At 45.3% G+C, this 27,397-nt stretch overlaps 1 protein-coding gene across 3 annotated transcripts in view; it reads right to left on the bottom strand.

Moving 5' to 3' along the window:
• Positions 1–3,750: 3,750 nt before the first annotated feature.
• The window catches only part of LOC135369001 (uncharacterized), a 111,129-nt gene continuing 87,482 nt past the window's right edge, over positions 3,751–27,397 (bottom strand). For all 3 annotated transcript variants that reach the window (XM_064602596.1, XM_064602612.1, XM_064602604.1), the window contains 4 exons: positions 26,384–26,548; positions 10,743–10,874; positions 4,754–4,911; positions 3,751–3,935 (listed from right to left, as the gene is read on the bottom strand). In XM_064602596.1, coding sequence (XP_064458666.1) covers positions 3,917–3,935; positions 4,754–4,911; positions 10,743–10,874; positions 26,384–26,548 — 474 coding nt within the window. In that variant the 3' untranslated portion in view covers positions 3,751–3,916. The remainder of the gene's footprint in view (positions 3,936–4,753; positions 4,912–10,742; positions 10,875–26,383; positions 26,549–27,397) is intronic.

Here is a 27,397-nt window from a genome sequence, read left to right as displayed (position 1 = left end):
AAGGACACAGCACCTGTTCTTGTTATCAGGGGACAAACTGGGAATTAATTTGGAATAGCAGTAAAATGTTACTCGAATGTATAAAACAGCATACAAAAAGATTTTGAAAACAGTGCGTAAGTGTTACTAGCACACTTCATATACAGTAACAATGGCAGCATCAACGGAAAGTATGCAAGTGTTACTTGAATTCTGGCGGCAGCATCACCAGCCTGCACATCAGCAAGATGTTCGTGCTGCCAGAAACCTTTTTGCATTCTACTTGGCGCATTTTGTAGGCAATTTTTCATATCGAATCACAACCCAATTGTTCACACAGATAATGAGAATTCGTTTTTTCTCAGTTCGGCAATTCACAGGTATCATTTCCGTATCAGCAGTACAGGAAATATCAGACTGGTAGGTTTTTGAAGGCACCACCTTGTAGATGACATTTTGTTTCACCGCAAATGAAAAAAAAAGAAAAGAAAAATCAAGAACAAGAACATTCATCCTGGTCAAAAAATGAATAATTCAGTCTAATATAATTCAAATAATTCACTCTATAACTGAATGAAACTGGTTTCAAGAAGTATAGGACAGTCAATAGCCACTACGCGCAGCAAATGCTAGTTCATAATCCATGTGGATCATCCATTTGTACAGGGCTGTGAACAAAGCCATAGTTGAATAGGTGGTTCTCAGTTTAAAGGGCAAAGCATGTGCAACTTAGTCACTTAGCCTACTGCTGCTATCTTGTCTCAAAGGAGTGGTAATTGTCAAAGCAACAAAGAGCTCTTATCTTAAGCCTATAGTCTGGAAGCATTCAGTAGCCTGTCAAAAATGGAGAATACCATTTGCAACAGAATATGTATTTGTGCTGTATGTTCGAACTGCCAGTACACCTTGATGTAAGTGACCAAACGGAATTTATATTTGTACGTTCTGGTCAAGAACTGGTGCAGTTAGCGAGTACTGCAGGGAAACAGAACTTATTGCAACGGTGCAAGTTACTGAGTTGCTTGAATTATCGTCTGTATTTCAGGATGTCAGGATGTAATTCAAGCAACTCAGTAACTGGGAGATCGAGGCTCACATGTTTGTATCATCCATATTTGTGGCCTGCCTTGGCTGACTCTAGTTGTTTACACATATGATAAAGCTCCGAAAAATTATTGCACAGGCCGCATTTCTGCACTGTGCGGTTATGCAGTTTGATTGTACAGCTTTGTACTGAGAGATTGTACGTACTATTTCTTGCGAAACAACGCAGTAGCGTATCAAAGCAATAAAGCACACCCAGAGGTGCTGGTTCTAGCATGAATTCTCAGTGCCACAGCAAGCTGCAGCACTGATAATTGTCTGCTCGCTTTCTGTATTGATATGTACCAGACAGTAATAGGAAGTCTACAATGAACAAGAACGAAAATAAGTTGATATAAGGAAAAGAACGTGAAATTAGGTGAATCACTTCGCTACAATGTGCTGCCATTATTAGTATTGTTAAAATTTACATGATTGTTTATCATTCCTCCACATTTTCAGTTATCCCTTGAGGCACTTTAGAAGTCGACACATTGCAGAAGCCGACATATTCATCCAGTTGTGGCAGCACAAATCTATGCAACTGGGCAGTATATTAATGTAGTGAGCATGGAAAACTGGGAATAGTCCGAGAACTATAGCATGACTGGGAAACTAACAAAAATTGTCAAGAAGGCGGTGAAGAGTTTCACAAATAAAAATTCCCTGAATAAGTTTACACAATTGTACAGTGGCAATTATCTTTCTCATGGCGTCACACAAGCCTCTTAGGTCATTTCGCAGTCAAAGTTAAGTGATCTGTGCCAGGTGGATTGATAGCTGCAACTCCATCACCATGCAAAATCTTTCTGAACAAGAAGCCTAAATTAAAAACCTGGCTAAGGAGTGATTTCACAGAGCGCTGTGCATGATGTGCTGTTGGCAGCCGGCATATTATAGCATGGCATGAGCTGTGGGGACCTTTTTGGCATTGGTGGTGATGGTTTGGATGTAATAGTGCGATGATAATGGTAGTGAAATTGTTTACAATGCCAGTACGAAGTCGAGAGAGGAGCTTGTAAAGAATGAGCATGGAAAAAGAGCTAAGTCCCCGACCAAGTGCGTAAAAGTTTTTCCTCAATCATATATGGCTTTTAACAAATAAGCACAATGCAATGCACGTTGGAACTGTTGTTGTGTGTGGTTGTTCCATTCCTGTTTGCTCAATCCTTGAAACTACACTATCGAAACTGGTATAAGTCCTCCTCCTTTATGATATATTTGGTTCATTATAACATTATTGAGAAGATAAATTTTACTTACATTGTCTCAATAAACAACAAATTCTGAACGGCTCGGATGTATTGTAATGGCATTCAAGTGTGGCCTTTTATTTTTGCAATTATAGCGTCTGTACGCTCAATAACTGTAATAACAAGTATATACATTGCAATGGCGTCCCCATTTTGTGAAACTTCATCCCAGCAAGAGACAGTCACAATGTGGGCTGATTCTTTGTGGGCTGAACAGAACAATCAGTTCAGTGCTTGGTGATTTGTACAATAGCCTTATATGTAGAGATGCACAAATCAAAAAGGACAGAGTTAAGCACAGCACCGCACTGACAGGGGGTCGCGACGCTAGCACGTTCCAGGCTCACAAGCAGGTAGTCCCTGTGTAACATGTGACTAAACAGAACACTAAACGCTAAACAAGTCTAAACACACACAAGCACACACAGACAGACAAGACGAGCTTGTGAACAAGATAGCACCCTGAGTACATTTTCGGTATGAGTCGTGCTCCGAAGAAACGCAGCCAGCGAAGAGATGCTCAGTTGTCTCGCGACGTAAACCCCCAATTATTATTATTATAGCTAAGAGATGCTCTAACGCGTTGCAGGTTTGTGACACGCTGAAAGTACAACGTTGATTTCTTGAAAGCATAAGTACGTAAAAGTTGTGCGTGTGGGAGTCCCATGCAGGATAAGGCCACCCTTGTATCAACGTTCTTTGTTTACATAGCTTACCGTGATCAAGCGCTTGGACACATTGTAAACATGACATCAGGCTCAAAAGTGTATAAAGGACTGTGTTGGAATACCCCAGCAATCGACGGGCTATCTTGATCGTTACAATTCACCACACAGGTCATACAACAGGCGATAAAGAAGCGACAAAAGCACAACGACCACCTCCGGGAGTATACGTACTGCTGCGCGCCTTTCAAGTAACCTAGCAAACGCTCTCCTTGTACACTGTTTTAGCGCCCATATCAATCATATGCCGCTGAGCTTTTCATTAGGAAATACAGAGGTAGACCTAACCTCCGATTACTGACACCCTGTCCCGCAACCGCCTGCAGCAGCGTCTTCAAACTTTCCTTCCGCTAACAACCTCATAATCAAAAAAAAAAAAAAAAAGAGAAATAAAGAAAGGAAAACAGGAGCCTTTCTCGACGCAGTCCTGTCGTCTGCTACTTTCTCCCTTCTCTCAACCACCTCGTGACAATGCGAATAATGCGCATGCGTTGTGGTCAACCGTTTGGACCGCTCTTCGTAGCCGGAGAGACACGTCACCGATCCAAACCCGACGTCAATAAACCAATGGTTTAAGTCGGCTGGTGAATACGGGCGAACGACTCGGCCACGACTGAGCCCGCCCCAATTTTTCTTGTGGTGGTTTTCTTGTGGTATCGAGCACGAGATAGATATGATGCGCAACCAACATATTATGTTAATAATTTTATATTACATGTGAATCTACTATGCAGGGACAAACGGTGTCAGGAAAGATGAAAGTGTTGAATGCACTCGGACGTGTATTCGATGAAACCATAATAATGGGTTTTTATAGAACTCGGCAGTGAAATGGTTGAAGGACAAAATGGTTGATCCATGCGGCCTGGTCGATAGTCAGCCCTGGTGCACCCGGCTGTTAAAGAGAGAATTCCAAATTAATTCAGGAATGCGCAATGTAAGTCAAGGTTTGAGCGAAATGGACACGTGTAGGTCAGTTAAAACAGAAACTTGGGCAAGTTGGTGACGCATATTATAGAGAACAAGCGCAGCGGAAGACAGACGTGAAATAAACAAGCACATGCACGAGCAAAATGTGCCTGTTTTTTCGACGCCTGTCTTCCGTTGCACTTGTTCGCTGCAGGATGCGTAGGTCGTTTTACGCAGCCACGTGTTTATACAAAATTTGTACTGATTTCGGTAGACCTGCGGCCGGTTTTACAAATCATTTGCCTCGTGAATACATGACGCTTCACGGACAGGTCAGTGTAGCGTATCCCTGGGCCTCCATAATGTCCCAACGAAAATAATCTTTAGATGACAACGCTAAACAAGCACCCTTGAAGGAGAGTATTCGAAACAATTCGGGAATGAGGTCCACAGATAGGAATGTAGATCATCGTAAGGAACCCCCGACATGGGCAACATAATCCTTTCTACCGCTACGATATAGGGATCTACTAGCAAGCATATATGCTTGTCACTATGGTGGCCTTGCCATAGTAAGCGGAACGAAGATGAATAAATGCTGCCAATAGCCCATACCACACCGCCGTGTTTTGCTTTGCCGAGGTAGGAACATATGTTACGCAAGCGCAAGCCCGTTGGGAAACGCTGTCACAGGTGATCTTCGAAAGGTAATCACAGTTTCTTTTGTTTCTGTTTTTTGTTTTTGTAGTCAAGAGCACTCATATGATTAACATCTGAACTGATATGACGTGACGAGGATCCTACCGTGCAATTGGTCCGACCTTCGCTTGCAATGCGCTAGTGTAGGCAAACTTTGAACGCGAGCAGTCTGCATAATTATCCATAAGGTCGTTCTCGAATCCAGAGAGCACGATGAAGGAATACACATCTCCATCAACCAGGTACGACAGGATCTTCTCTCCCTAGAAAATTAAGAAATCAAAGTGAAGACTTTCTGCCTTCACCACAGTCCATCACCACCTGTAAAGCCCATAGGATCTGTAAAGGAAGAACCCATGGTGACCATTGATGGTCAACAGAGTCCCGGCAACCAGTAAAAGGTGACTAGCTCATCAGGAATGACAAGAGTTTGCAGTCGTGCCACTCGTTTCAAAAGCGCACCATGAATATGGTCAGGTCAGGAATCGTCCTCATTCTGCAGAGGGCGCTGCTGTGGTAGTGGTTCATTTAGATGAAATGTCCGTTCCTTCGAAATATCGGCTGCTCCCGGCCTGATCTACCACGGCCGCATCCCAATGAAATATTCGGCATAAAAGTAACACGTAATTTTAGCAGTAGCGCCTCGTAAAAAAAGCGCGCGAGGTCACATTGAGGATGCCAATGCCAGAACATCATCCGGTTTAATCTGCTCTAGCTGTTCATGAAGCTAGAGCAGATTAAACCGGATGATGGTAAGCTTATACGCAGGGACTGTAAGGGACGTCCCAAAGGGGCCATTGTAGCGATTCAAGCCAACCCACATGATGCGCGTGTGAAACCGCAGAGCAAACCACATCGCCGCGTAAATATGCGGCATTGCGTGAACGCGAGAAACCGCGAGCCCCATGCGAGCCCCGCGAGCCCCAGCCCAATACCAGTTGTTCTCCTAAATCCCCGTTATACATGCGCTTTAGGTTTTAGGTTCGACTGCCTACTGCGCATGCGACACCCTTAAGCGCGACGTTAAATTTCGAACGCTCTTGAAACGCTGTTTCACAAACAGAAAACAGATTATGTGCGTGAAATTTTACGCTGAGCGTGACACGGAACGTATCGTGCGCTGGAATACGCACCATGTGGGTCGGCCATTACGTTTCAAGCAGAGACTACTGCTGTACGTACTCGAGCGAGCCACGCACTTACAGGGGCCCGAAAATGCAAAACGATCTCGTCGCGGAATGAAACATGCCACAACCGAGAATATCATGCGAAAATAACGGGACTAATCACGCACTTTTTCACGAACCATAAAGTACAGGATTTCACGCCCATTTTAATCCAAGTGCCATTTGAAATAGTCCACGCTGAATCCGGGGGCCATGTGACATATTCAAGCCGCGTTCAATTTAATCCGGGTGCCATTTGAAATAATCAAGGTTCTGTTCAATTTAATCTGGGTGACCTCTAAATTAATACATTATGTTTTTAAGCACTATAACTGTGCATTCACAGGAGGGACATCGACGGGGAATATTCTAGTGGAAGACAGAGAGAGAGAAAGAAAAAGCCGCTGATGGGTCTGAAGTTCCGCCGCGTTTTAAGCGGCAACCGCATTCGATTTCTCGACAAAAAAACGACCAACTTTCCTACCGGCACGACAGGTCGACGGAAAAACGGCGGGACGAACCGCATGCACAGATTTCCACTGCGGCGGTCGGCGGAGCCCTACCGGGCGTTTCGTTAGTCCGTGTTAAATTTTGACATCAAAGTAACTGATAAATATTTTGCTACACATAGAAAAGTTATAGTGGCACACAGAAGTTCTTGTGGTCAAAGCATATTTGCGAAGCAAGTGCTACAAAAGCGCCCTCGGACTGCAGCGAACGGGCGACAGCATGCTTCCCACTTCCCAGGTTGGTTGTACGGGCATTTCGGATGCCCGTCGGACCAACCTGGGAACTAGGAAGTATGCTGTCGCCCGCCCGCTGCAGTCGAAACGCCACGTCCGCTCGTGGAACGATAGTGCGTGGAGCAGTCCTATTGGCTGCCGTCGAGCGGCCGCTTCCGCTCTTCGCCGGACTTTTCTGTCCACGGCTGTCGTCGAGGAATCGGTGAAATTCCCATTGCTCGCGTGAGCTCACCGGAAAAACGGTGACGGTGGTCGGTTTTCCGTCGAGAATTCGTCGTATGCTTACCGCCGTCGTTACCGCTTTAAGCGGTAACCGCATACGACGATTTCTCGACGAAAAAACGGCCAACTTCCCCATCGGCACGACAACTCGACGGAAAAACGGCGGGTTGAACCGCATGCACAGATTTCCACTGCGGTGGACGGTGGCTTTCCTAGCGGGCGTTTCGTTAGTCCGTGTTAAAGTTTGACTTCAAATTAACTGACAAATATTTTGCTACACATAGAAAAGTTATAGTGACACACAGAAAAGTTCTTGCGGTCAATGCATACTCTCGAAGCAAGCGCTACAAAAGCGCCCTCAGACAGCAGTGAGCGGACGACAGCATCCTTCCCACTTTCCAGGTTAGCCATACGTGCATCCGAATTGCCCGCCACTGGTCCGGCATATCCGCTCGTGGAACGACAGCGCGTGGAGCGATCCTATTGGCTGCCGTCGAGCGGCCGCTTCCGCTCTTCGCCGATTTTTTCTGTCCACCGCTGTCGTCGAGAAATCGGTGAAGTTCCCATTGCTCGCGTCGGCTCACCGGAAAAACGGTGACGGTGGCCGTTTTTCCGTCGAGAATTCGTCGTATGCGGTTAGCGCTTAATGCTGTCCATTCGCTAGGCGCATGACATATCGGGAGTTGTAGTAAGAGCATAGCAGGTGGCACCACTGATGCTGTCGCCTGCTACAGAATGTATTGTTATTGAGTCCGAGCAGTTAGAAGATCACGAAAGGCATGACGCACATAGACGACGACACCATTGGTCCTGTCGTCTGCTACAGAGTATCTCATGACTGAGCTGCAGGATATTCCCAACGGTTAGAAGACTCATATTTTTTTTTACATTTCGTCCGCTTCATGTGTGTATAATATTTCGCAGGCATGTCCCCTTATAGTGCTTAAAAAACATGAATTAATTCAGGTGCTGCCAGGGTTACATGAATACCACCTGGACTATTTCAGGTGGCACCCGGATTAAATTGAATGGCTCGTGTATTATTTCAGATGGCACTTGGTTTCAAATGGGCGAGAAAACCAGTGGAATTAGCCTTTAGGATAAAACACACAAAGGGCAAGGTCTCAATATATTGATATTTTGGTGATCACAGCTCGCGTAAACGTCCGCAAGAATAGGAGAGGGAACCTGACATAGATTTCTGTGGACCGGTATTACGTGATAGTGCAGTACTACGTGACACACTTGAAGCGGATTAGTAATTCTATAAAGTCTACGTTTGAGCGATGACGGAAATTCCTGAGCAATTTGGTTCAGCCAAAACATCAGCGCCCATTGTTTGCAGCTCTGTTTTGCATCGTCTCAACCGGCATTGTCTGTGTCCAGCATCATATGTGTAATGAAAAGTGGACGCCGTTTTCCCTTCGGTGCTGTGCCCAAAACGTTTCGCTGCGAGCACATTCGCGTTGTTACCTCGTTTACCTTGCAATTTTGCTCCTGTTATCTTCCGGCGTGTACAAACTGCCCATTTGTGACGACGCCGGGCCTTCTATCATGAAATGCTCTGGGACAATTCCCAAAGCGGCATCAAATGATCCCGTTTGTTAAAGGACTGTTTGTTCTTAATAGATGGTGCTGCGACATACGCTACTATTGTTATGTGAGACGTTGCATAGAAGCACGGAGAATATGACAAGGTAGCTTGTGTGAACACTGTGATTGGAGGCATTGCCCTGATCTTGGAATGACTTTGTTTGGCGAAACAACTGTTGAAATGAGGTTGCTAAGAAAGCTGTTGAATGCGCGACTGAGTTATCACGTATCTGAGGCATACGAAAAAACAAAAACACCGAGGACGTTTGCATGATTAAGTTATACATAACAGTCACTAAAAAGGAGTACGCATCCTGTTTTCAGGAAATCTGGGGAGAGAACGAGGTCATTCGAGATGATGGTTGGTTGGGATGTGTTAGTAAATTCCATTCCGTTTAATGCATTAATATTGTCGTGTGGCTATGGTATGAGTCGCAAGCTTCCACATGTACATACAACTTGATGTAATGCATGGCAAGAGCAGTCGCCGGATTTTGAGTGTGAGCCGGAATTCCCCCTCTGGATATCGGAGAAAACATCACGTGGACAAGACCAATGAAGGAGCTCGCTTTGGCGCCCGGGAGCGCAGACGTCTGCAAGTCCTGAGAAGTACGTGATGGGCTTGTAGAATGTCAGTTTTGCCTTAGCGTCGGACGTGTGTTACACATCTAAGAGCGTAGCACCGTGTTCCACGCGATATGGTTGGGTCAGAGCTAACAGTGGTAAACGAAAGTCAACGTATCTTCTGAGTACTTTTCGCTTACCGGCCTCGGTGGCTCAGTTGGTAGCGTGTTCGCCTTCTGATCCCGAGATCGGGGGTTCGAACCCGGTCGAGGACGCCTGCAACTTGGTGGCAGGGTACAAGTTGCTTAGACACGCCGTCTTCCGCGAGGGACGTTAAATACGGTGTGCCTCTCATCGCACGTTAAAAAACCCTCAGGTGGGCAAAATCAATCCACAGACCGACCGCTGTGGCGTCGCTCATGATTTCAGTTGTCTCGCGACGTAAACCCCCAATTATTATTATTACTACTTTTCGCTTAGTGGAGTGAAGTAGACGAGCTCGAAGACAATCGCATGCGTACTGCTCTTATTTCTGCGCCTGGCCTGCGTCGCGATGTTATCATCGTTCGGGCGTCATCAGCTGCAGGGGCAGAACAATCTTTAACGCTGACTGATTTAACGTATAAGCTGATATCCGGAGGGAAACTTGGCCACGTAGACTGTGAAACGGTACGACACACTACCGTATCGATGCCATACACACGTTTCCAGATGTAATAGTCCCTTTAACTGCGTGGTGCGGTTTCGAGTCATGAACTGAAATCGGAACGGAACCGAAAAACTTTTTCAGGAACCGTAACCGGAACGTAACCGCAATTGACCACCAGCAATTAACCTCAACCGTAACCTCGACCGAAAAATATGATTTCGATAACCAGTTCTCACGGTTTCGTTCAAACGTGAATGCGAACTACTTTGGCTGCGATAGTTGCATCGCTTTACAACTCTGATTAGTGCTGTAGTACGTGCTTCTGTTAAAATATTCACTTTTTTTTTCGTTCATAATTTGATTTTTATTTGATTGCGTGTTAGCGCCGCGAAGCAACTGTGGCTATGAGCGACGTACAGATGTGGACAGACGGAGAGAGGACAGCAGGAAGGAGTGGGGGACAGGGGGATTAGTATGCGTCCTGAGCCGACTTCAGGGGGAACTGTGCCGACATTCGTCTGGAAAGTCTTCGGAAAACCCAGGGAAAACCTCAGACAGCACAGCCGGCGGTAGGATTCGAACCCACCACCTCCCAGTCTACAGCGCGACCTTGGTTACCAAGCTGGCACGACCTTGGTTACTTAGCCCACTCGGCCATGCCGCTGGTCGTTCATAATTTGTGCGGACAACATTCCACCTTATGCGCTAGGACCCATAATCGGATGACATGCACATCGTATGACATGTATCGCTTACGTCCCTTATGAGTTGTGAACTGTATTATTGTGATCATTTAAGCGACCAGGCGTTACACGTTCTTTGATTCCACATCTGTTTGCCGAACGCACGCAGTTTTTCTAGTCCTGTAGCTTGTTACCGTACGAGCGAAATGAATTCGCACGAGATAATACAAACTGCAACAAATTATTTTCTAGGGATTCTCCAGGGAAACCCAGGAACAACACCGGTTCAACTGTTCGGTTACAGGTACACGCAAATATTAAAACGGCGAACCCCCTTAACCGTAACCGAACCGCGTTTAGACTGCTGACACTGAACCGTAACAGAACCGATATTCGTTTCGGATACGGTCCTTTAATTGGAGCTAACCTATCCCAGACGAAATACGTGTTCTACGTCAACAAATATGCATTTACCTTTGTGGCCAAGGTGTAGTCATTCTCAAAGAAGTGAACATTCTTCCATTTGTTATTGACGGCGGGCGTGTACATCGAAGTCCCCATGCTCCAACCGATGGCTTCAGCTTCTTGGCCTCCCAAATTGCAGAGCTGAAAGTACGTCGCAAATAATATGTAATAGGTGTGTGCACCTGAAAGTAGTGAACAGCATGGAGAGTAACGTAAGAAAAATATGTGAGCCAACCACAGTACTGCCAATAGCTGATAAAGACACTGTTTGACAATAATGGATTCCACACGGGCTATAGCAGCAAACAGACAGACAAACAAAACAACAGACAAACTCACTGTTCGATGCCAACTGAGCTTTTGAATTCTAAGTCTGGCAAATGCTCTATATAATTACTGCCTTCTTCGTTTTTATGTTACAAGCAAAAGAACTAGTGGTCCCATGTTCGACTACCTCCTAAGTGTTCTTTAGCCTATAGAGTTTAGCACGATCACGACTAGAGTAACCTAGAAGACCGAGTAGAGCGAACGGCCGGTGTTTCCAATGGAGCGCGTGAAGCCGCTGCATGTAGACGCCGAGCGACGGCACTGCGGTAGCTTTCGCTTGAAGGTGTTGGCTGTCGTCTGCTACTCCGTTGCTCTGATCTCGGGGTGTTTTGCGCGCCGGATGTGTGACGGCAGTTACACTTATGACTTTTGAGCGCCAATTCGTTCCTTTTATGAACGGCAGTGAGTATATTGTGCCACGTGCAAGAATAATTGGCGGAGCGGAAAAAGAAAACACGGACGTTTTGCTTTGCGCCCGGCTGCAGCACCGGCTACGCCCACACGTTCCAAAAGAGAACCTCAGAAACCTCAGCTGCTGGCAGATATATCAGAGGTATGTGAGCGACATTTCGAGCCGAGATTTATACTGCGCGATTACGTCCACTTCGTGAACGGGCAAGAAGTGAGAGTTCCTCGTGGCAAGCCCGCATTGGCTCCGGCTGCTGTCCCCACACTACTTCCAGATTTTCCCGAGCAGTACTCGAAGAAAACGCCACGCCCGCGTCCCGAAAGAAAAAGAAACACTGCAAGCGAGAGCGCCAGAAGCTCAGCAAAAAGATCCAGGCGAGATCTTGATGAGGCTGAGGCTAAGACGTCGCACACGGTCCAGGACGATGACAGCAGAAATGAAGACACTAAACTGACTTTGGAGCTAGCAATGCAACTGAGGGTACCAGAGCACTGGTCGAAGCTCAGTATTGCGGACTTGAATGATTGGGTTATTTACGTGACATCACAAGTAAGCAAGCACCTGCACGAGATCACGCATCCCAAGGTTGTGTCCTTCTATTTGATAAAGTGTTTTGACGAAAGGACTGTGCTCACAGTCACGCAGGCAGAGCGGGTCCCGGAGGAAGCTGACGCTGCATTCCTATGCAAGGGTGCGACGTCGAGCTACGAATTTTTTCACTGTGATGGGAGACTCACTGAACGGTTGCCGAAATCTGTTGTGTGTTGCGCTGTCCACAGGAAGAAGTGCACATCAACTGTTGCAAATTCAGGTGACTGGATTTTTCCTTGCCGCACTTGCTGTAGTAGTCATCAAAAATTATGCGAAAATTTTCAGTAAAGAGCAATGGGGAAAATTATAAGAGGTAATGAATAGCGATCGAAAGATGGGAGAGGGTAAGAAGGATCTGACACCCAATTTCTTGAATTATATACTGAAATTATGGATGTCACGACAGGCTTTGTAGCACACAGAAAATTGCATTTTACCGCAGTGAGTGAATTGAGACATTGGTCACATTATTTCCTTGCACGTACCTGCTTGCCCTGATGATACGTAATGATATAATACGTAATGATATGATACCTAATGATACGTAATATATATACGTAATGATGCCAGAAATGGAAAAGTTTGACTTTCATGCAAGGAACTTGATACTGAGCATATTGAAACGTGACTCATCCATTCATGTGTCTTGCAGGAACAACATGTCTGGAATGTAGGTTCTTCAGGAAGGCATTACTAACAAGAAAGTCCCGAACAAAAAGACAACGTCCGAAAGGCCTGGACTGTAATGCAGCGCCTGAAGGCAGCCAAACAGAAAGCAAGGTGCCTACGCTCCCGTATTTCGACTATGGAAGAGAAGCTTGCAGCAATGCGAGCACAGAATGAAAAGTCCAGGATGCCGTCGTCGCCGAACACAAAGTCTGTCGCCGAAGCAGCGTGAGCCGGCGCTACATTTCTTCAAGAGTGCAAAGCAGAAGAGCACACGGGGCATGGGGTACACAAGGGAATGGGCAGGAATGACACTAAGGCAGTGAGCAAATCTAGGGGAGCTGGCGCGCTACTGCGAGGTACATTACGCTCAGTCGCTGCACATGGCGCCTCCGGCGTACGTTGCCTGTCTAATCAAAAGCCCAAGCCTTAGAAGAGCACAGGAGGTCTGGTATTGATTAAAAATCTTCCTGTTCGCCTCCTTGTCGTGTCCCAGTTCAGTCAGCTCCAACACTTCAGCTTTGCTCGATGTCGTCTTCTTGTTCCACCACAGGGAGAACGTCGTCGGGGCCCCTTTACACTGAATTAAAACCGGAGCGCGGAACACGGACAAGAACACACAGACGACACTTGCTCCACTATCAAAAGATTTTTTTAATGGTTTTAATTCAGTCATGCACCAACAGGTCCATTCTGCTATTTTGATGAGCCCCTTTACACGTCTTTGTCGTCGGCTTAAAAAGAGAAAGTCACTTCCATCAGTTAAAATGGCTCCGAAAGCAAAGACCAGTGCCTCCCTGGAGTGCTTCAGAAAATGTATGAGAGAAAAACGTTGCTTAATTCCACGACAGTAAATATAGCCTTGCCGAGAACACCTTTACTGGTGATTACGGGTAAGACAAGTCATTACAGAACATAAAATCACTCACAGAGTGTGAGAATCGGTCATACTGCATACAGAAACCGTCATACTGCAATCGTTCAAGGGAAAGCTACAACAATATTGGACCCTCAACAACGGATCTTTTCCGACTGGCCACCATAAATTTTCACACGAAGTTGTAGGGCGATAATACAGCACCATCAGAAAGCAAAAAAAAATGTCAATACAACGGTGCCATCAGCACAAGCACGCGAAATATCGCAGAAACAGAGCGACCGCGCAGAAGACGACAACGCAAAACCTTCACGGGAAAGCTATGACAGCGCCACCGCTCGGCGTCTACATGCTGCGACTTCATGAAAAGCTGCCCGTTCGCCCCCTACTCGGTCTTCTAGGTCACTCTAATCACGACCTACTAGATTACAGCGACCATGTCGTAATCGGCAAACCCAATGAGGAGCCCGTCCGCACGATCCGCTAGGTGTGCTAGTCATCGGCCCGCGAGATCTGCATAAAGGTTGGATAATGGAAATTTGAATTTTGAACGCGTAGAAGCGGACGCACGATTGCCGTAGCAGACGATAACAACAGTTCCTACGAAAACGCGTAGAATGATGATGATAGTCAACTTTAGAAGGAAGCATCTCTCGTGGGATATCCAACGCTTGTATACAAAACTACTAAGGTAAGCTAAAGTACAGAGCACTGCAGAAATGGAGGAATCAATAACAGGGCCGATGCGCTAGCTTCCAAATACGGCGCTCGAAAGGGGTCCGTATGACATGGTCGCTGTAATCTATAGTAGGTCGTGAACATGATGTCTATACAGTTAGGCCAACAAATCCGTGGTTTGTTCCACAGAGTAGCACCGCGGTCTCTTGATCAAGGAACCGTGGTAGCACTAATTATGGATTTCAACGTCTCTCCAGTCAGCTTCCGTGAAATTGCTGTGAAAAAAGGAAAAAAGAGAAAGATAAGAGAAAAAGAGAAAGGAAAGAGAAAATGAAAGAAAAGAGAAAATATTTTATATATTTCAAAATTTTTATTTATATCAACGTGACTTTGTGCAAAGTCACGTTGATATAAATAAAATCGAGTTGATTTTGCTTTTTTCTTGAAGATTTTCTCTTTAATGAACAGTAGCAGCTGGCATGGTAGGTACTTTTGTGAGGTTTATGTTAATTTCATTTATTAACCTTTTTATGACGACTACTTGAATTATGGGTCTGTATGGGTGGTGGGTAGGTAGCAGATAGAAATTTGCAACCTTTTGGGTAGAGCATATGCAACAACTATTACCTCCTAAAAGTGTAACTTCTCCACCCTTTTTTCTAAGAGTGGAGGTACAGGGAAGACATACATGACCACTCCCTCCGCCATTTGTTTTCCTTTTTTTTTTGGTGGGGGGGGGGAGGATGCAACTTGGAATATTGCTCACGAAACCGTATAGATTGACTACATTCATTCAAGCATCGGCTGATGACATGAGCATAGCACCACACTTAAATTTTCTCGCCAAATGTACGGAACACAGTCAAAATGAAAACAGGAATTGGCCTACGCGTTCGGCTACACAGTACTACTTGATCCTCATTCAGAATCACATTACGACAAACAGGCGTGTGGTTAGTGGTTGTATTACCTGCGCCAATAGCGGAGGCCAGGAGCGAGAAGTGCAATTAAGAAAACGCCACTGATTAGAGACTTCTACAGGGTGTTACCCTATGAAAGTCTACCCGCGCCGGCATGCCGTGCTCGCCAATTACTCAATGCATGCGATACAATGTGCTGCCTACGTGTAAAACTCATGAGGACATTCCGTCATGGTAAATATCGAAGTGATTGAGCACCGTAACGCAAAGTTATAGCGCAAAACGTGAGGTTCCTGTAGTCAAAACAGCCAAGATGGCGCCTCTCAGTAAGCAGACGACATCCCTTTTGGGTGCCGTCTGCCGAGTACATCAGCATTTTTCGTTGCTCACGTTGCTTACTTCTGAGCAAAATACGACAGTTACACGAAAGCGAAATGAAAACTACAGTTCCACCCGGCTGGCAGGATATGCGACACGTCGTCGTCTGGGGAGCAGCATGAGTGCTCTTCTCAACGCCGCCATCTTGATTGTTTTGACTACGGGAATTGCACGTTTTGAGTTATAACTTCGTGCTGCGGCGCTCAATCACTTCGAAATTTACAAAGAATAAAGGTCCTTATGAGCTCTATATGAAGATCGCACAATGTGCCACCTGCATTGAGTAATTGGCGAGTACGGCATGGCGACACGGGTATACTTTTATGGGGTAACACCCTGTACTTCGTGGGTATCGAGCGACCCTTGTGTGAAACGCCACACGGAACGAAGGCTGACCACTAAACTTTCATCATTGCAACACTGTACTACGAGTAGTAGTTCAGCTCCCACTTTCGTTGCTCCTTGCACCTTCCCTTCGGAAAAATTCAGTTGCCTTTGCAGGGGGTAAACACGCACAGGCCACGATAGCAGGCTCCGACAGCTCCCCATAGGGCCCATATTTTGATATAACTCACACAACACTAGGGGCGCGACCAATGAGAGCGCAACGTTGTTGAAATTATGCATAGCCAGTCGACCAATCAGGAGCATTTACCTTTTGCTGACCTTTTGGCCGGTTCTGGCTACCATCGACTTGTACTGCATTTTACGCCTGCCACCGTTACTCGGTAAGTGAAGCTTCTTTTGGCTGAAAGAAACATTAATTTGACCCAAACCAGTGATTCAAAAATCTGATAAAATGGGTGCACTGTGAGCATAAAGTTCACTGCGTTGTTGACACGCTGTAACCAAGTTCGAATTTGAAGGAAAACGAACATATCGTTGAATTCCTAATACCGATCCAGTCTCGTGAGTGCGTACTATTTTATGATGAGCTGCTTCTTTCGCGGCTTGAGAGCGGCAAGCCCTCGTGTGGCACGTATTCCTGTCTTTGTTGTCAGTCCTCGAAATCCTACGGGACCCGAACTTGTTCTTTACTCTTTATCCGTTCCAACTCATGAAGCATTCCAGTTTCGCAGTTGATGCACTGTTCGCGGGGTAATAGTCGTGTCCAGAAACAGCACAATATGTGTAGAATACACTGACGCATGAATAACCAGCGAACATATTTCTACAAACTGTTCTGTCGATTGACACCATCGAAACACGGAACACAAGAGGACTGAACTGAGGTGTTGTCGTGAATTATAGCTCGATGAAAACATTCGAGCGCCGTCATATTTGTATAGCGGTGACAAGAAAATTGGGTTCATGAAGCAGCATCATTCTATGTCTGATGTATAGCAGGCAAGGACATGCTCATCAGGAGATTATGCGCAAGTCTGTAACAACTGTTCGTTGTCGGCAATAGGCCGCGTCGACAAGCGTGCTTTGCAAGTTTGAACTTGGTTGCAGTGTGCCGGAAGCGCTACGCAGTGGACCCTGTACGCTCAGTGCATGTAAATGTGTCAACCTGCCAGGCGATTGCGTCAGTATGATTCAAATGAATTTGTTTATCAGAACACTTTTCAGAGTTGTTTTGGAATCACGGAATAACTTTAGGGCTTGCATGAAATATGGTAGACCTAGAAGTCCGTGGTAGCAGGGACCTGCAAAGCCCAAACCAGTATAGCCTACGGCAGTACAGAAGTCAGCAAGAGCCAGAACCAGCCAGGCTGCGAGCAGGACTTCTGATGAGAGGTTGAAGGACACATTGCTGCATTCTCATTGGTCATGTGCCCAGAGTTGTGTGAATTTTCAAGTACTATGGGCTATATGAGAAGTTTAGGGGGTTTCGGTTGTGGTTCCGTTCGCTTCCCTAGTCAACACACATTGTTGGTAGAATGCAGAATTAACGTTGAATATTGCTGAACAATGTAGAACGCAAAATGCGAACATTGATTCCGCGCTGACATTACGTAGTCAATTCAGCATATCAAATCTTTTACATGAATATAACGTGGATTTGTTGCACACAAATTAACAGTAGATTGTCATACGTGAAAACAGCGTCGATAACTGTAATGGAAAGTCACAGAAGGACAGACATCGAATATACAACGTTGCTTTTGCGAAAATTTTGCCTTATGCCTTTAGCAAAAAGATGGATCTGCCGCGCAGACCGTTCAACACCGCTTTACCATGGTTGCTTTTGCGTGACTCTGCTACTGTTAACATTGCAGAAGATAGTACAAAGAAAATATTAATATGGTAGTAATTCGATACGTCGGAAACCTACAGCTGACGGACAGCCAGTAAGTGCTCACCCAGTAATCCAGACACAGGTATTTTATCAAATTCAGAGCATCTTGAAAACCCTACCTATAATCAAATTCTATTCATTTCAAAGAAAAATAAAAGTTTGGGCGTTTCAGCCCCCTTTCCTCCGCCATCCGCCTTCACCCCATCTTCTTAACTCTGCCCCCCTGCCAGCTGAGACCCCCACACCACCGTACCACCAGCCGCCGGCTCTAAAGCGAAACGCACCGCCTCGAAAATATTGTCGCCACCGGCGTGCCAGCTCGGAAGATCTCTCATTGGCTGCGCATTATATGTATAAATATTTGGATGTTCATTGGTCTAAAAAACTGGTGTCAGTTTCCTTCGCGCTGATTGGGCGAGAGTCATTTGACCGAAGAGCGAGCATCCGAACGCGCGAACCGCTCAACGGAAGCAGTCGAACGGAGGAGAAAGAAGAACGACATCGCGTCTGTCCGGCCACGCGTGTTCTCTTGGACTGCAACCGTTGTGCACGTAGACGCTACGTGGTAGTTTGAGGGTTTTGTATGCTTTAGATTTAGATTGTGGCGAACTGCTAATGTGAGAACGGAATGGCACATCCACCTGATCATCACAACAGCGGGAAGACGAACATGACATGGAATCCCTGCACTTCCAAAGGACGCAGAAATCGTCAGAGAGGAAGTCTGCACTCTTTCCGACGTACTGCAGGTGAACGGTAAGACAAGTTTGATTAGTTTTTTTGTGACTGAAGGAAGTAATGCAGGTTTATCACGTTAAGTGTATTACGTACAACATTTACGAGTCACTCGGTACGTTAGCGGCGTTTCAATGTGCAGTGCATTGCCGTAACTTGTACGTTTCTGATATGCTGTTAATCAAATTATGTGTGGTTATGCTAGTTGCCCCTCATGCGCGTCGCAGCCACTGTGATCTACGAACATTCGTGACAAATGCCTCGGTGTTCAAATACGAAATCAAGATAGATTGCCTATCATAGCAGTGATTTTTGTGCAGAGTTACGGATCATCAATATATTTTTTGTTTTGTTTTAGTTCTCCTGCAGCCATCGGCAACAACGACGCACATAGCTCAGCATTGGCTTTTGAACGGCCCTTGGATGTCGAAGCACCTAAAGCTCCAGTGAAGCATGTTACAAGACGTAAAAAGATATGTACTGTAGCTTTTTCGAGGCAGTTCTCGAGGACAAATAAAGTTGATTTGTCATACACAATCGCTTTTTGATTGTCTGCTTCGGGACAGCATGATCGTTGCTCTACAGCAAGACAGCAAGCGCCGAAGACAAACCAACGGACAAGTCTGGAGGGGCAGGGGGGACGAGAGGAGAGACGAAAAACCCGAGCAGAGAAGGGGAAGGAGGTTGGGAAAGGAGGTCGGTGTGCGCATGCGCACTGGGTCTCAGCTTTTTTCCCGCGCAGCAGCTCGGGGACGCTGTGAGTGGCTCTTCGAGATCACGTGGTTTTGGCGCCCGCCATTTTCCCTGGACCATTGCGTAAACGGCAGCTTCCGGCGGATGGTACCACCGCCATGGCGCCCGGCCAGCCGGTCACAGGAGAAATCTGCGCAGAAGGCGTATTTTTTCGTCAGGCGCAGAAGAGAGAATCACGTGATGCCCTCGCCCGTTGCGCCGTTGCAGCGGTTAATTTCAAACTGTTCGAGACGCCGCTGGAGGATGGAGCTGAGGAACATGTCGGCGTCTCGATAGGAGTGCGGTAATTTCCAGCGCGAACAGCTCAAGCACAGGTTGAGTGAGTATCCCTCGTAGGTAACGGATGCACCACATGCGGCCACAGTGTATACAGGTAAACGGGCGTGGTGTCTTTGTTTATTAGCGTTCGTTTGAGACTCTGTTGTTCTTCCAGTCGATTCAGCCCACCGAGTTCATGAAAATGAAAACGATCCTGGCTATGCTTGTAGGCACATTAGCCTGGTGTGCTACTTTTAATTTGTGGTCGATTCACTGTAGTTTTCATCTTACATATTCTTTTAGGACTCGGAAAGTGTCTCTTTGAGCAAGCTTGGAATCATTTACCGTCTAGTGCGCTACAGGTAAGAATGCTGCGTAAATCGAAAAATTATCTAATGTCGAAATGTCTGTATCATGTCTGTGTCGTTTTTCTCAGTGTTCTTTGACGGCGGAACTTCTACTTGGCCGGTGAGTTCCAGCGATTGGAAAACACGAAGGAACAATGAAATCGGTAGCCGTTCATAAGGCAACAAGGGACCAGAGGCTACAGTTGCGTCGCTAGCAGGCAGGACCCGAGCTAATTATACTGGTGAGTAACATCGACGATCCTTCTTATTTACATATGGTGGTGATATTGTGATCGTGATCTATATAAACGGACGCTCTGTGATTTGCAAACATAAATAACCACAAAGTGGTCTTGACACAGGCATGAACAGATGAAATGAAATGAAATGAAATGAAATGAAACAGCTCATCAGTTGACACTTCACGATTTTTTACAGATGCAACATCCAAGTGCCTACGTGTACAGATAAGCAGAGGTCCCAGCACAACCACAAACCAATAGTGCAGGAGATAAACACGAGGGCTATAGCAAATTCAAGTCAACGCTTAAGCCATATGTGCTTTGGGTAATAAAGTGATTCGATTCCCCACTTTCCTGCGAAATTATTTTTATACCAGACTTGGGATGTCTAAATGAACATTCAAAGTGCCAAGGGGATATACTGAAATAAATGTAAAATTACACTCAACGTGTAATTTTTATCGTCATGGCAGCGTTGGAGAAACGTTGTAAAGCGCTGTTTATTTTATGCTCTCATGTCGTACAGTCTGGTACGTTGTATTCACATATAAACTGCATTTCATATACGTTAAATTTACGTTGATCGGCACTTGTTAAATTAACATGTTTTCGAGCGGACATTTGACATCATGATTTCACGTTCGCTTTCATCGTCGATTCAACATTCATTTCGTTGATATACAACGTTTTTTCTACGTCGAATTTACAATAGTGTGTTGACTGTGTCGGGAAGCCGCAGCGCCAACCAATAGATTCTTTATCAACCATTTATCAACCATTTTTTATATTTAGATACAGTTCGTGAGTACAAATATCTTGGTGTTTTCTTTAGCAGCGATCATAGGTGGACCCACCATGTAAATTACGTTGCTGCAAAAGCAATAAGAACGCCCCATTTTATTTTTCGCAACATCTGGCTGGTTTAAAAGCTAAAAGCGATGCATATATTACTATGATCCGGCCAATCTTGGAATATGGGTGTACGGTTTGGGACCCGCACGAAATGTTACTAATTCAAAGACTTGAGAGGGTTTAAAATATTGCTGCTCGCCTGGTGTTAAGTTGTATGGGATATATTTAAAGTCAAGGCTAGGGTGGGAAGACTTAACAAATCGAAGAAGGAAACTTAGGTTGGATTTTTTAGGAAATATCATAAATGATCAGATGGGCATAAGGAAGGAAATATATCTGAAACCCCCTCTGTATATTTCTCCAAGATCCGATCACTACAAGAAAATCCAGCCTTATAGGTGCAGAACAGATGTTTTTCTTTACTTGTTTTTCCTGAAAACGATAGGCGAGTGGAATCGAGTGCTGACCGGAGAGGTCGGTTTGCTGTGTTCGCATAGTGTTGTACAGGTGTTTGTGCTTACCGATGTCAATATTGTTACTTTCTTGATTTGTTGGTTATTGTACCCCGCTACTGTAATGCCGTAAGGCCGTGTAGCGTATACGCATCATTAAAAAAATAAAAAGAGGGGGCGCAGCGCCCTCCCATGCGTTCTCTCATGCGTATACTAGCATACGATAAGGAATTTCGCAGACGGGACGTAATGAGTTTGTACACCAGGCAGGAAACAAGGGAAAACTCTTCAAGGACGGTGTCATCCTTTCCAATTGATTTCGAATCTATAGTGCAATTTTATTCCCCTGGACCACTGGCCATTTTATCGAAAATCCCACGTCGAATAGCGGCCTAGTTTGACTGTTATTCGACGGAATACATGACTAGAACAGACGCCGGATATTAGGAGTGTTCCGGAACTCTCTCTCTGGATGGACGAGAGAACGTCACTAACTCAGAGCCAACGAGGGTGCGACACTGAGTGGAGGAAAGCCGCGGCCGTACGGGCGTCTGATGGAGTGACGAGGCGTCTTGACGGCGCCTTTTCTCCTCTGAGCACCGCGCTCCACTCCTTCGGTTGGGTACTGGCGTCATACCGCCGTAGTTTGCCGCGGAAGCAGTGCTCATCTTTCAAATTCGCTTATTTCACATCCAAGAAGTTTCCGGAGGAAAAAATCATTCGGGTAGATTGCCAGCCGATGCCGAACATAGCAGCATCGAGTTCATAGGTGGGTTTCTGGATGCGACAGTCCCGCTAAAGCTGCTGTGGCAGTGGACGGCTACACGGATACCCAATTTATTCGATATATTATTCGGCCTCTCCGACTCCCGATCCAAAATGCGGCAACTTTTGGCGTCTTGTGTCTGCTTTTTGTGTTTTAGGTTGACATCACACCTGTTTAGAATACCACCGCGCTCTGGCAAAGATGTGTTTATTTTATTTCCCAATACAGATCAACATCGCTCGAAAGCTCAGCACCCAAATATATATACCGTCAATAAACATTACGCGCACCACCAATTTCTGAAACACCATAGATTCTAACCCTCCAAGGGTAGGTGCATGATGCCATCGACAGTTGGTATCCCACCAACAAAGAAAGCGTATTTGACTTTCTTTTAGCGTAGGAGGACTAGGAGATGCGGTGGAGAGCAGAGAAAGATAATAGAAAAGTTAGCAGAAACGGAAATGGCATTATACCGCGAGTACAGCAGGTAACGATAATAGAAACACATATCGCGAACTCAGAACACTTAAAACAGAAACGACAATAATTTACGGTAATGATGCCGGCACGGTAGGACCCGAATTATTACAACCTTTCAGCGTATCATTCAGATACTGTAGATTTCACTGTAGAAATTTCACTGATGGGTCATTCCATGCCAAATATCCCTGACATTGCGCTCCACCATCCGCGATTTCTCTCAAATACATTTTGATTGATATTTTCCCATGAAGTCAATGCTCTCCCGACTGATGTTTGCCGCAAAAAGTTTTTTCGCGCTTTGCCCGCCTCTTGAAGATTGCGATGGGGGACATGGCCTTCCTGGGGAGAAAAAAATGTAACGAAATAGCTTTTTCGCAAATTCCAACCAAATCTTTTCTGAGGGAAGGTGAAGCATAGAACTGTGATGCCAACACACGAAGAAGATTGATGGACACTTTTTTATCGTCAGTTTATGCCCAAAGGAAACTAAAATTCGAGAATTTTTGAATATTTTACGAATGCGCCTTTTTTTTTCTTCATGGCCTTTTAAACTGCTTAGCGCTGTAGTCTAGGAGGCATAGGACGTGTTAAAATATTTTGAGGCCCGCAAGCTTCGAGGAGTACGCAAACAAAAAACTATTACTTTCGTAAATATTGCTTTTTACCACATTTTCAACCGTCAATTGCACACTGAGGTGGTCCTGCTAGAAATATGAGACAAATTGCATTTCATAGTACGCCCCTTAAACATCTATTTTAGAAGGTATCATCGAAACACGTTTTGTTTTCTCAACGAAAATATTTTTTTAGCTTAACCACTCCCGCACTCCTCCGGTATTGCCTCGCAAGGCTGCTTCAAGACCCGTCGCCGTTGCTAACGCCAAGCACACACGGGAGCCGTCCACATCGATTTACGTTCTTCAGCGTAAAATAAATCAACTTATGGAATTCATCTTCCATGCTTCAGGTTCTCATGAGAACGACCTACTGCGGCGACGCAGTTCATAGAAGCACTAGGCTTAGGGAAGCACTTCGGTGACAACATGCACTGGCGGGCTATACCAAAGTTCAATTTTTTTTCTGCGTATAGTCTTCTATGTATTTTGAACACGTCCTATGCTTCCTAGGCTACAGCGTTTAACAGTATAAATGGCCTTGAAAAAATGGCAGAGTAGGCCACGTGTCCCACCATGGTCTCACAAGAGCCAGCCACGGCGCGAAAAATATTTTTGCGGCAAAAATAAGCCGGAAGATCATTTGCTGCATGGGAACAATCAACCACAATTTATTTGAACGAGATCGGGATGGTGGAGCGCAATGTCTGGGACATTTGGCATGGAATGACACTGATAAGATTCACGGTAGACTAAAACGGAACGAACTACAATGAACAATCAATCAAGCTGGAGCACGTATGTAAATAGTATATAGTAAACAGACGGAACATAGTTTTCATGTGCTTGAAGTTGCGAGTGTGAGTAACATCCAAGAAAACCCAGTATTTATAATAGCACACTAAAAAAAAAAAAAAACACGTACTAAGTGTTTGAAGAAATATTGTCTGTTGTGTGCACGTATCCCTAACCTCCTCAGATTGAACTCTTAAAAAAAAGAGTAATTTTAGTCCTTTGGGGGGTTAAATGCTCCGCCACAAAAATCGTTTTCGGGAGTAAATGTATGCGACTTAATGAATGTCCCGGAAAGGGAACTGCATTTTACGCTCTGTTCTAACAGCACCAGGTACATATAACTCGTGTACACGAATGAAAATACTTTCAATTAAACCGTCAACGGTGATATGTTGAGTGATAAAAAATCTTACGACATGAATAGGGCACAATCTGTCAAGCAAAAAAAAAAAACCCAGAAAATTGCTGTTAGCTAAGTTATACAAGGTGTTTCACTTAAGAATGACCCCTAATTATTAAAAAAAAAATGTACTTCGAGATGAAAATTAGAAACGTTCTGTCGCCCAAACAGGTGGTTTCCATCAGTGTACCTCATTAATTTGTCTAATTAGCTTAATTGAACTCAAACAATTCCAAAGGAAAGGTAACTTTTTTTGCGCTAATTAGAAAGTCCATGACCACAGCACCCCATTTCAGTCACAATTACAGGATCTTTCACGATCTTTCCGCAAAAATTTCACACCCGAAAACACGTAACAACTGCCCGAAAAACCGTCGGTCATCAAGGAGTGCTCGTTCAAGTTGCCCCGCCTAAAGTATGAGGAGGAGGAAAGGACAACACAGGAAAGAGCAGAGAACATCCGATGTCGGTGATTATCGGTAACAGATGGCTGCGAACAGATACGCTTGTGAAGACAAAATGCGTGATTGGCCCGGTACCCGCCTTCCCTGTTTTTTTTTTTCTTTGTTTTTCTCATGCTGTTTTCATGCGCAGTGGGAGTGTCTTCGGGCCTTCCCGATAGCGCCGCCACTGATGAAATTCGAAAGCGGGCTTGCGGAGATGGCAAGTTTTCGGGTGTCGAATTTTTATGGAATGATGCATGAAAGATGCAAGGACGCATCAGCTACACTGATGGAAACGACCTGTTTGGGAGACAAAAAACTTCACAAGTATGACGCAGAAGGTTTCTAATTTTTATCTCTAGTACATTTTTTTAATAATTAGAGCTCACTCTTAAGTGAAACACCCTGTGTTGTCTTATTCCATCACTTTCACAAAAAGCACACGCTGACGTTGAATGTTGCACTCATGAGGCCATTTGCGAAGTTCATGACTGCTACCAGTCCACGAGAGTAAGTCTCCGGAGAGCATTCCGGTTATGAGACTGGAATGGGGAGTAATTACCGTCTAGGGGACTAGAAGTGCAATTGCTTCCTGTTTAGTTCATTTTCTTTTCTATTTTTTCCCTTAGAGTGATAGGGTATAGGTATTACGTATTGCTACGTTCTCAAATGAAGCTTTCCAAGAAAAGAAAGAAACGGGCGAAGCCGAAAGCCGAAATGAAAACGGAAAGAAAACGAAAACAACTATTGTTATTTCATAAACTGGCACAAACAAATGTTGGCCAGTAACGGAGGGAGTAACGGTAACGAAAAAGATTCCGTTACCTTTCCCTGTTGGGAAGACCGAAACGACCTTCGGGGAGCAATTTTGCAAGATGCATTGCGGTGGCGCACCGTATGACGTTATACTTGGAAACGCTTACTGAAATATCTCATAAAAGACGCTCTATTGAACACTACGCGGACAAAAAACAGATTTTCCCGTGACGAAGCCCACCGTGAGCGTCTCGTCCTCTATGGCCCTTTCTGGCCTACCCTGGAGCCGCGTTTCAGCACCCTCGGCAACAGATGTGTTTTCTGTTACTGGGCTGCTTTCAACCGAGTGAAGTGTAGAGCGGAGTACGCATTCAAAATTCCCCGCAACGCATAGCGCGCTCCGTGAGAAGCAGCGGGTGGCAGCCCACCGATCGATAGATGGAGCTAGGAAAGGGCAAAATGACCGATACCGCTATAGGGATACCGTCTATATGTTCACGGGTAACAAGTTGGTTGTCTATTTAGTATAGCCGGGAGCCCTTCTTGCTGGCATTGTACCATGTTGTTCGGAAGCAAGCACCCATCATCATCAGAGCTCATCGGAGACGTTGTGAACAAATATCAAATTATCTACTTGACTAAGTAGAAGCACCTACTACTCACTTTCCTTGTGGCGTTCCAGTCATATGGCGTTGGCTTGCATTCTTTGATAGTCGTCTTCTCGTAGATGTCGCCATCACATTCAAACAGGAAAAGACGGAGGCCGATGCCGACGAGTCCCATTCCCGATGCTTTCTTTGTGGCCACAATGTCTTCCAGCGTCCGAATCTTTTTAATGGACAATTCAGTCACTACAACCGACTTCGGAGGCTCCGTATTCAGTTATACGTGCAAATTTAGCACCTCTAGATAGAATGGCACTGACGTTCGCAGATGCTCCTTGTTCTGATAGCGATTTTTGTTGTAACAGTGCCGCATCTTATTCTGATTTCTTTTATTTATGGTTTTCTTAAATATTTCAGGATGTGCAGAGTGACGCATGCTTTACAGCGAGATCAGGCCATATTCAACGAAAGACTACGCCTCTGCGAAAGAGAGCGCCTCACTTTTCCTGAATTTACCATACTCGTCATCTTCAAATTGAATGTTAATGTAAATGTTAAAGTAAACGTCACTCCCCAGGAGGGCGCGACCCTGAGGGAAGAAAAAAAAATACCGAGACCGTGCGGGTGTCTCAGAGTTACGGTGCATCAAAGTATGCAAAGGTGCATGGCGGTGCATGGTGTTTTTCCTACAGCGAGCGCCGCACTCAAAAGCTTCGGGAATGACGCCAAGCAACCGGAGCTTCCGCGGCCGCATAACCAGCGCTGATCTTTCAAATTCGTTTATGTAATATATAAGCAATTTTTGGACGAATCAGATGGCCTGGTAGATTGCAGCCGATGCCGAGCATATGGTGTAACGGTTTCGTACATGAACTTCCGGACGCGACCGTACCATCACGGGAACGACAGTTGTTCGCAACTACAGGGTTAGTGTAGCAAACGTTACACATTTGGAGTGGATCGTAAAAATAAAAGACGGGGTTTAGCCAACCCGAAACTTTGCCGACTGGTAGCCATTTGCCTCAAGTTTTGTTGGAATTTTTTGTGAGCGCTTTAGTCCTGTAGAAGAAAA

This window comes from Ornithodoros turicata, chromosome 1, assembly GCF_037126465.1.
Source record: "Ornithodoros turicata isolate Travis chromosome 1, ASM3712646v1, whole genome shotgun sequence".
Taxonomy (NCBI): domain Eukaryota; kingdom Metazoa; phylum Arthropoda; class Arachnida; order Ixodida; family Argasidae; genus Ornithodoros; species Ornithodoros turicata.
This window is presented reverse-complemented; position numbering and strand designations above follow the sequence as displayed.